This window comes from Eucalyptus grandis, chromosome 5, assembly GCF_016545825.1.
Source record: "Eucalyptus grandis isolate ANBG69807.140 chromosome 5, ASM1654582v1, whole genome shotgun sequence".
Lineage (NCBI taxonomy): Eukaryota > Viridiplantae > Streptophyta > Magnoliopsida > Myrtales > Myrtaceae > Eucalyptus > Eucalyptus grandis.
Genome location: NC_052616.1, coordinates 29594469 through 29605292, shown reverse-complemented (window position 1 = coordinate 29605292; position 10824 = coordinate 29594469). Strand labels below are relative to the sequence as shown.

Here is a 10824-nt window from a genome sequence, read left to right as displayed (position 1 = left end):
GTGACGCCTCGGATTGGGTTCGGAGTGGAACTTGTAGAGTATGCGACCCTTTGCTTTGATATTAATTGTAGAATGCGCAACTTATAAAATATGTGAAAGTGTTATGGTGATTACGCGAGAATTGTAATATATAACTCAAGACATTGGTTAATACTAAATTGCGGTACAAGTATAACTCTCGGAATAAATACTCTGACACAATTATTACAATATTATCTCTCTCACCACACGTACTCAAAATTAGGGGCGAGCATGGTTCCCAAATAGAACCGAGAACCGGAAAACCACACTGGAGAGTCCGGTTCGGTTGATCGATTCCAATTTTCAGTTCTAAAGAGACCGGTATGGGAATTGGAACCGGAACCGGTCATAATTCAAATTCCATTCCCTCCCCCCCACATGATTCCATTCAAATTCCATTCCCCCCCCACCTCCATCTCTTCGCGTTCGCCGACGGGACCGGGAGCTGCTCAACATACTCGACGACTCGGAGGGCGTCGTGGACCGAGATCCGGCGATCCAAGGCCACCATTCGGTCAACATAATATGTCTGAGTTATTAGCTCGACTGCCTGACTGTGATGCCTCGGATTGGGTTCGGAGTGGAACTTGTAGAGTATGTGACCCTTTGCTCTGATATTAATTGTAGAATGTGCAGCTTATAAAATATGCGAAAATGTTGTGGTGATTATGCGAGAGAATTGTAATAAATAACTCAAGACATTGGTTATACTAAATTGCGGTACAAGTATAACTCTCGGAATAAATACTCTGACATAATTATTACAATATACTCTCTCTCTCACCACACGTACTCAAAATTAGGGGCGATTCCCGAATAGAACCGGGAACCGGGGAACCACAATGGAGGGTCCAGTTCGGTTCCTGATTCTAAAGAGACCGGTATGAAAATCGGAACTGGAATCGAAACCGGTCATAATTCAAATTCCATTCCCCCCCAAACATGATTTCCCCCTCTCTCGATTCTTCCCCCCTTCCTTTTTCTTTTTCTCGCTTTCTTTTCTCCCCTTTTCCCTCCTCACGTCACTTCCTGCCCCCAACTTTTTCTTTTCTTCTCTCTCTCTTCTCTTTCCCCCTCTTTAACTCCACACCCCTTCGCCTCCGCATCCACGTTTGCCTCCACCTCCACCTCCAGCTCCGTCGCATCCCCGCTCTCTCTCTCTCTCCTTTCACCTATCCGGTCGGGGGCGATGTGGGACGCCCTTGGAGACTCCGGCGGGAGCCTACCAGCTAATCGACGACGAGACGGTAGGTTTCCTCTGCATTTTTTGCTTTTTTTACTTTTCAAAATAGCTTTTCCTCCACATTTTTGCTCAAGTGACAGATTGCTCCTTTGCCTAACTAAGATGAGCAACACTGACAGTTGCTCAACCTTCATTTCAAAATTTGGAAAAAATGAAGATTGCAAAAAGATGCACTGTTACTCGGTTCTGTTGGGGTTTACTGGTTCCATTGGGTTAAATAGTTGATTGTCATGTTGTTTCTTTTGCAAGGCCTCCTGAAGGTAGCGTGAGAATCTTATGCTTCGCGTGCACGAACTGCAGGTACTTGGCATTGGCAAACTTGGCCAACGGCGAGCCCGGGTTCTGCGCGATGAAGCTCGAGGGGTTGACGAACTTGAGCTTCTTGAACTGGTTGAAGAAGGCTTGGGGAATGCGCTCCTTGATGAACGACGACTCATTCGCGAGCGCGAAGTTGGGGAAGTTGAAGCCCTCGAAGATCGATCTGGCCACAAACGATTCGATGGCGAAGTGCCAATGGCCGGGCTTCGCGAACCTCGCTCGCGGCTCGATGAATCGGATGGCCTCGTCGAGGTTCCAGTTCGTCGCCTCCATCTCGCGAGCCATGGCTTTCGCAAAGTGCCTCACGGATCGTAAGGTGTAGTGGAGGACTTGGGCGAAGTGGGTCGGGCTCAACGATGCGAGCTTGAAGCCGTCGAACAGGGGCAAGACACCGCTCGCGTTGAGCTTCTTCTCCGACGACCGGTTCTCGGAGACGAGCTCGTCGAGCTTTTTTAAAACTTTTGGTAAATGCTCCCCTAACTCGCATGCCAACTTAAATTGACCCAACTCCATATTCTCTGTTTTTTTTTTCTCTCTTTCTTTTTTCACTTCTGTTCAGCTACTGTTTTCGATGCTCCAGCAACTATCGAGTGCCAACACCTTTAAAGTTTCTGCTCGACGTGGCACCCACTTCTTGCCCACTCAAATCAGGAGCGAAATGCCAAGAGCCTATGCTCATACAACATTGTCCAGTTCGCCGCCTCCATCTATGCTTATACATTAGACAATGTTTTCTCTAGAAAACTATGAATTTAGTTATCTATTCGGATGTAAAAGATTCACATTGCTGTGTATTGGCAGGTATTGAAAATGGAGAGTCAACTATTGAATTATTTCGGCTTCCGGATATTTATGCCCACTACGAAAATGAAACCAAAAAAAAAAAAAAAAAAAAAACCTGTTGGAGCCTGGAACTTTTCCTTCACGTCCAAGTACTAGCAAGTTGAACTTTGCTTCCTGCTCCTTAAAGGCTCCAGTAACTACTATAATATTATTTTATTGTGTGCCCCTTCCTTTTGATCAGCTTGTGGCTTCTTCAAGACTTTTCTTCTTCGGCGGTTTAAGAAGTGGCGCTGCAGCACACTTCTCTTTGGCTTCTTATTATTATATTAGGTGTTGACTCCAACATGATCTTAGCGAAATGGAGCCACCTTCCCAGAGCAATGACGAACGGATGGATGCCGGACGATTCACATGAATTGGGTCGGCTGGCCCTCTTTCCTATGGAATTGGAACCGCCTTTCTCTGGCAAGTCTTCTTCAGAGAACGAAGGCAGGCTTGAAGATAGGAGGAGCAATGGCGGCGGATTGTTGTTGGACAACTTCGAATTAATTTGGTCTGAGTTATGCGACATTACTTACCTAGAGGGCTCGCTGTATTTCGAGAACGAAGACGGAGTTAACAATAGTTGGAGCAATGGCGACGGATGGATGCCGGACGATCCACATGAATTGGGGCAGCTGGCCTTCTTTCCTATGGAATTGGAACCGCCTTTCTCTGGCAAGGAAAGTAATGAGATCAATGGCGTTGAGGGCTCTTGCGAAGTTCGATCTGTTGCAGGGAAATGCCCTGTGCGACGTCCGAATGCTGTTCAATTACTTTCAGCATCTTCGAATAACTCTAACTGCCTTTATGTTAACTTGCGGATGGAAGATCGTCATCCCTCACCTTTGCTGTTATGGTTGAGGTAATTCAAATTCTTTATGTTTTGACGTGCATACAATGTTTGAATTGAGAGATACTTCTTGTGGCACTCTTAAATTCAACCGTCCCCTTCATAAATTGCCGTGGAGGTCACTTGCTAGTCGAAGGACTTAACAACTCAATTATTAGGCCGACCCTAATGTAATGGGTTGAGTTTTGAACGTTGCAGCTTCTTTTCTAGATTCAATTCAATGTTACTATCAAGACTAAAACTCCTAGTTTTTTTCCCGTGGAAATCAACTAAATAAAACCATAGATCTTTCCCATTGTGCTAAAATCAAGTATACTTTCTCTCTTTTGTTATTCGCGAATGCTACAAAATCCTTTTGCACTCGTACCAGTAAATGGTGAGGCGATTCATACAGGAAACTGGGTTTTTCATTTAGAGTTTAGGTAAAGAATCTATAATAGTTCTCCGGTGTACTTCTGGCATCCTTACTTGGCCTTAGTGTGTTAGAGAAGTTCCTGAATTTCCAATAGGATATGGCGTAGTGTGGCCCATATACTCTTTGGTTCCATATACATTGTTGGTTTAAGTCATATGGTCCACTTATTTTATGATACAGGGGTAGGGTATTAAAACCCCTCCATTTGCCTGTCGTGGGAACAATTTTTGGAAATCTTAAGCATGACAATGTCTTGAAGACGGATCGATTATTCTGTGCTCAGCTATCCTATACTAAGAACACCGATTTCTTGGTGAAATCCATGCCAGAAGCTGATGATCTGTTTTCGCTTTTGCAAAAGAAGAATCCTGAATTGAGGTAAGAGTTTTGTCATCTTTAATATGAATCACTACCATTTTCATTCCGCTATTTGATATGTTTTGTTGTTCCTGCATCACTCAAGTCTGATAAGTATTAGGGATGGTATGAAAGTATCGAACTTGCCTTAAATATTAGGCTTGACTTGATGAGCAAAAAATGTGAAGATCCCATTAATTTCTTTTGGCAATTGACAATAGAAGCTGGAGAATAGGTTGACCACATCTTAGCATTGTTCGTGTAATTGATTTCTTTGAGCATTTTGGGTTATAGTTCCGTTTTCGTCATAATTTTCCAAGTAGTCAATTGTTAATGGCTTTTATTATCAGCAGGCTAGAGGGAAGGGAGGGGTTTCTCCATCCATTCTTTTGGAGATCAAATGTTAAATTGCGCTTTCTTCAGCGGATGAATGCTAGACTACTTTCCAAAGATCCGGCATCCAATCTAGATCTTCTGAACGAATTGAAGAGCAATCGGCCCCCGGTTTTTTATGGGAATTGGATCGACAAATTAGATCCTATATTTAAGTCTTACATACTCCAAACGAAAGAAAAGTACGACTTTAGTTCTCTCATGGAGTTAGTACGCTTCATTCGGAATAAGAGCACCCACCTCGATGAACTTCTCGAAAAAATTAAGGTACTCTATGGTTTGTGACGATTCCTGTGGCAGAATGCATATCAGACTTCAGTAACTTTGTGTATCTCAGATCGTCTGAAATGGTGGCTCATATCTGCTAGTGGTTTTGGCAGGAACTCGTCGGAGCGGGTGACGAGGGTTTCTACAATTACTTTGCTGTACGATTCCCGAGACTTCTCATGAAGTTGTATGGAGCGGCGTTCGAGTTCTCTAGAGAAGAGGAATGGTTTGTGGTTTTTCATATGGAAAACTTTCCAGAGTACTTCGGAAATGATGCCGTTTGATCTTCTTCAATCCGGTCTCCTGCATTCCATATGTTGTATTGTCGCGTCTATTCTTTTGAGTGTATAGTGTAAATGTATGACGTATAGCTGCTATAGCACGTTGTTCTTGATGTTGCAAAAAAAAATTATATTTCAATGTATAATTTATAATGTATAGCCGAGGGAACTTATTGCTTCTCCAGCAGAAACTGAGGCTTAAATTGTCGGTCAATCAAGCGGTTTCGGCTCTCAAGTTGGTGCGGTTTCCTTTCATGTATTTGTGTTCTGTTCTTCGACTTTTGATGATCTTACGGCACATTGTGGTACTTGGTACTTCCCTATAAAGAACAAAGTTCTGAGAGGAGAGGTTGGAAGCTTATGTCCTTCTATCTAGAAAGGAGCTGTGCTTTCTTTCTCCCTCCTAGGGCTTCTGTTGAGATAGGAGACAGAACTTTATTTTCTTTCTCAATATTCAAAGAGAATATGTTTACTTAGTAGATCTGGATGGGATAAGTAAGGGCGCGTTTGGTGACATTTATGTTTAAAAATTGTTCCAGGAAACAGAAATAGAAAAATGTGTTTCTGTTCTGGGGAACAATTTTTGAACAAAAAAATGTGTTTGGTAAACTTATTCTAGGAATAAAAAATGAACAGAAACACGTTTGATAAATTTGTATAATTTTTTTATTTCTTTTTATTTTATTTTTTCTATTTTCTTTCTTATTTTTCTTATTTTCTTATTTATTTTTCCTTTTTTTCTTTTTCCTTTTTTCTTTTTTCTTCTTTTGGCCGATCGCTGGCCTCGGCCATGGCCGGCGGCCTCACCCAACCACGGCGAGGCTGAGCCTCGCTGTAGCTAGGTGAGGCCGAGCCTCGCCTTGGCTGGGTGAGCTCGGCCTTGCCAGGGGTCGGCGATGCTCCGGCAAGGTCACCGGCCCTCAACGGTGTCACCGGCCAAAGAAAAAAGAAAGAAAAAAGAAGAAAAAAATAGAGAAGAAAATGGAACGTGTTCCTAAATTTTGTTCCAGACACAAGAAACAATTTTTTTTTTTTCTTGTTTCATTCCGAATGTGTTTATGGGAACAAAAAAATAATTTTTGGAACAAAAACGCAAACAAATGTGTTTCTGTTCCTTTTTTGTTCCCGGGAACAAAAAAACAAAAAAAGTGTTTAAAAACAGAAAAAAGAAATCAAAACAAACACAGCCTATCTTTCCCTATTATGAAATAATTGTCAATCTACTAGCTAGCAAGTAGTTATTTATGAAATCAACATTACTCTCTTAACAAGTTTAATTCGAATGCGATTAATGCTCGACGCATGTTGATTTTCTGAGTACATTACTTTTTATGCTGTGCGCGTGAAAGATTAAGACCACTCATTAGAAAAAAGCTTCACCCATATGTTTATGCGTGAGTTATCAAGTAGATCAACAGTGATTTTCTAATTGAAAAGTAGGCTATTGGCTTTATTTATATGTAGGTTATTAATTTAAGAGATGTCTTGAGAATTTTAACATAATATAAATTTTTCATTCAATAAAGATGAAAAAACAATGAAGACGAAAAAACAAGACGATGCTTTTAAATAAGGGGTTAATACCATAAAAAAATCTAAAATTGGTACACATATGACAATTTTATTCAAAATTAATTTTTTGACAACGAAAAGCTTCGAGCTAATATACTTGTGATAAATATATCTCGAATGATCACAAAAAATCTCAAATTGATACACATGTGATAAATTTATGTTAAATAAATTTTTTGACCGTCAATACCCTCAAATTAAATATACCCTCTGTTAAATTGGATTAATACAAAAAAAAAACATAAAATTGGTATGACCGTGATAAATGAAGAGTAAAATCCCAAATTGCTATATCATTTAATTATCATGTGTCATTCAACTAAATAATTTGAAGGTAAAATTTAATGAAAATTAACAAAGGGTAAATTCATCACAAAAATACCAGTGTGAGCTAAATTAGTCAAAAGCATACTAGTTGGGAGTTTTTTATGGTAAAAAATTAGCTTAAAGTAAATTTGTTACAAATGTACCAGTTTAGAATTTTTTGTGATATTCACAACGCAATCTTGCAAAGTACACTTTTTTTTTTCAGATAACAATTTGAAATATGAATTCTTTACTTATATATTTTCTCCGCTCTAGACATTTACTTAAAGATTATTTACAATTCAATTTTTAGATTATGGCAGGATTTAATTGGTTTAGAAAATTACATCTGTTATTATTCTTATTATGCCGGAGGCTACGGGCTGTTTGTTTGTATTTCTTTTTTTTGTTTTTAAACACTTTTTCATTTTTTTGTTCGGGAACAAAAAGGAACAAACGCGTTTGGGCGCGTTTGTTCCTTTTTTTTTTTCTTTTGTTCCCAGGAACAAAAAAGAAACAGAAACAAGAAACACAAATTTTGTGTTTCTTGTTTCTGAAACACAAATCAGAAACAAAAAAGGAACAAAAAGGGAACATGTCTCCTCCGAGCCTCTCCTCGTGCAAGCGTCTCCACCGTCGTCTTCTCGGCGCCTCCCACTCTCCGGCGCCGATAGCCGCCTCTGTCTCGAGACCATCCGGCTTCTCCACCGTCGTCCTCTCCGACGCCGCCGACGGCCCGCTGCGAGCGTCTCCACTGCGAGCGGGTGACGGAGCCGGGTCGCGGGTCGCCGGGCGGCGGCGGCGGGCTGCGGTGCGGGGCTTGGCCGTGGGGTCTCGAGCGGCGGACGTCTAGGAGCGGAGCGGCGAGGACGGCGGTCGAGTCGTGGGCCGGCGCGGGGTCGACGATCGAGCGGATCTCGAAGTCGTGGGTCATGGCGCGGTGAGATCGATGCGGCGGTGGCGAACGGAGGCTCGAGACTGCGCAGATGCGTCGATCGGGCGTGAGGCGGAGGGGTGGTCGCCGATGCGGTGGCGGCGAGGAGGCGTCGAGCGCGGTCGCCGATGCGGTGGAGGGAGACGACGGTGTGGCTCGGGTCACCGTCGGCCGGCGCGGCAAGGCCGACCTCACGCCGGGCCGGGCGAGCTCGATCTCGCCCAGATCCGGCGAGGCCGAGCTCGCCCAGCGGCCGGCGACGCCGAGCATCGCCGGGGGCTGGCGACGCCGAGCCTCGCCGAGGGGCCGGCGAGCCTCGCCGTGGCTGGGCGAGGCCGCCGGCCCTCGTCGGCCGGTCGCCGGCCATGGCCGAGGCCGGCGACCGGCCAAAAGTAGAAAAAAAGGAAAAAGGAAAAAGGAAAAAAAAAAAAAGAAAAAGAAAAAGAAAAAGAAAAAAGGAAAAGGAAAAGAAAAAGAAAAAGGAAAAAGAAAAAAGAAAAAGGAAAAATAAGAAAGAAAATAAAAAATTAAAATTAAAATATTAAAAAATTAAAAGAAATAAAAAAATTATACAAACTTACCAAACGTGTTTCTATTCTTATTATATTTCTGGAACAAGTTTACCAAACTCGTTTTTTTGTTCAAAAAATGTTCCCAGGAACAAAAACACTTTTTTTTTATTTCTGTTCCCTGGAACAATTTTTAAACAGAAACGCAAACAAACGCACCCTACATGAAGCACCAGCGTATAATTAGATTTTTACTATTGGACCACCAGTGTCCTATTCGCGGGTATGAAGTTTGTTCCCATCGGTTAAGCACGCTGTAAAGAAAGCAAAAACACCAAAAGCTGTTTAAATTTATGGTTAAATTGGGAAATTACCATGAAGTCAATTTGAATTAAGGGAAGTAATTGGTCACTAGCAAATAAGGTAGTGTAATGTTTAGGGGAACACTTATTTCTATTCTTTTGTTCCTCGGAACTGAAATAGAACATAAACATATTTGGTAATTTTTTTATTCTCGAGAACAAATTATTCTTAGAAATAAATTTGGAACAGAAATAAGAAACAAAAATAAAATCATTTCTTGTTCCGATAACAACTCTAAAAACAAGTTTTTTTCTTCTTCTCTTTTCTTCATTTTATTTTCTTTCTCTTCCTCTCTTCTTCCCCTAACTAGTTGCTGGCCTCCGCCAAGGTCCCCCTAAGCCTTGCCCCCTGAGCCTCGCCGTGGCTAGGCGAGGCTTGAGGGGACCTCGTCCGTGGCTAGTGAGACTCCCGAGGCTAGCTCGCTAGCCGGCTCTTGTTTGGACAATTGCTGGCCGGCCATGGCCAAGCCCGACGATTAGCTAGAAGAAGGAGAAGAAAAAGAAAAAGAAAACTGCAATAAAATTATTAATAAATTAAAAGAAATTCTAAGTAACAAAAATATATGAGATCGTACCAAACATATTTCTCTTTCGAAAATAAAAATTTTGTTTTATTACCAAATGCCTTTCAAATGCTCAGAAATTGTTCTCGATAAAATATATATATATATATATATATATATTTCTCAAAAGAAACTATTATTGGGAAGTAAACATTACCATACGTCCCTAACTCTTCCTGCACCTACACCTGTAGGGACCCCAATCCCAAGAAAGACAAAGCACTATGATAGGTTTTAGGAATTTCCCTCTACTTTTTTTATTAGATAGAAAATGCCATAATTTTAATTATAATTAATGCAACAAAAAGTCTTAAACTGATACATTTATAATAAATTTACTTTAAACTAATTTTTTTATTATAAAAAATCATAAATTAGTATACTTGTGATAAATTTACCTTAAATTAATTTTTTGACAACCACAAATCCCAAGCTAATAAATTTACTTTATATTAGTTTCCATCAAATTTTATTGTTAAATTTGCTAATCTAGATGACACATGGTGATGTGATATGGAGACGTGGATGTGGAAATCCATGTGGTAAATATCATTAAAAAAAAAAAACTCAAAATGGCACACTTGTAACAAATTTATTGGTACTCTTGTGATACTTTAACTGTACACCTATGATAATTTTGAGATTTTCGTGACATTAACCATATGGATTTCCATGTGGATTTGTCACGTCACCATAATACATCACCATGTGTCATCTCTGTTAGCAAATTTAAAAGTAAAATTTGACAAAAATTAACAAAATATAAATTTGTCATATGTGTATTAATTTATAATTTTCAGTTTAAAAAAATTAGTTTGAAATAAATTTATCACAAATATATTAGTTTATGGTTTTTAATGGTCAAAAAATTAGTTTGGGTTTTTATTTTATTGTGTTAACCCTTCCAATAATTATTAACCCCATGATTATTCACATAAAAAGGCAAGTGCATTCACGATGAGGACGATGTCGATATTTTAGTTGCAGTATAATCCTCAAACACAATAACATAAAAATTAAATACATATGCTTCCTCTCATTCTTTGACACATTTAAATCATAAATAGTTCAATTTCATATATCTAAATATCATATGGAGTACCCAACACACTAGTTTTTTTTTTTTTTTCGTTTTTCACGGGATTATAGGATGAGTATTACCATAAACTCCAAAACGTACCATGGATTCATCGGTTTCAAAGTTTTGAAATTTGAAACCTACTTTACGAACTCTAATACTTCCTAGAGACCTAATCAATCATGCCAATTTAACGAGTTTTCTTGCACACTATTGTATGCTATAACAATATGGCCTAAGTCATATTAAAAAAATAGATAATGTCATGAATAGTTCTTGAACATTTACTTGACATTCAATATAGCTCTTTTATATATATATATATAATATATAATTTGGATCCTGAACTTCTCAAAATTATTATCTCTCGAGTTCAATCGTCTAATCAAATGATGACAGAATTTACAAAAAATACAAAATCGACTAGAAGGACGAAATCGCTTCGATTCAAAGATCCCAAGGGCTCAGAATGAAAATAATCCAAGTCCATCGATCAAATTGGGTGGGGGACAAGAGCACAAACACTACTT

General features: G+C 39.9%; 1 protein-coding gene across 4 annotated transcripts; it reads left to right on the top strand.

Annotated features, from left to right (window-relative positions):
* Positions 1 to 1118: 1118 nt before the first annotated feature.
* Positions 1119 to 5150, top strand: LOC104428958. Of its 4 annotated transcripts, none has more exons than XM_039312277.1 (6): positions 1119 to 1268; positions 1565 to 2046; positions 2607 to 3269; positions 3853 to 4050; positions 4380 to 4689; positions 4803 to 5150. In XM_039312277.1, the coding sequence occupies exons 3-6, from the start codon at positions 2710 to 2712 to the stop codon at positions 4971 to 4973; spliced, it is 1239 nt and encodes a 412-aa protein (XP_039168211.1). In that variant the 5' UTR covers positions 1119 to 1268; positions 1565 to 2046; positions 2607 to 2709; the 3' UTR covers positions 4974 to 5150. The 4 variants fall into 4 exon arrangements, with proteins under 4 accessions (XP_039168211.1, XP_039168210.1, XP_039168212.1 ...); XM_039312276.1 differs by having other exon boundaries at positions 1126 to 1268; positions 1514 to 2046; XM_039312278.1 differs by lacking the exons at positions 1119 to 1268; positions 1565 to 2046 and adding an exon at positions 2057 to 2514.
* The last annotated feature ends 5674 nt before the right edge of the window (positions 5151 to 10824 follow it).

Excerpts from the sequence above, each read along its gene's own strand:
- LOC104428958 (XM_039312277.1), top strand. The coding sequence starts at position 2,710 with ATGATCTTAGCGAAATGGAGCCACCTTCCCAGAGCAATGACGAACGGA. Across the intron at positions 4,051-4,379 it reads AAGAAGAATCCTGAATTGAG|CAGGCTAGAGGGAAGGGAGG; the intron begins GTAAGAGTTTTG and ends TTTTATTATCAG. Across the intron at positions 4,690-4,802 it reads AACTTCTCGAAAAAATTAAG|GAACTCGTCGGAGCGGGTGA; the intron begins GTACTCTATGGT and ends TGGTTTTGGCAG.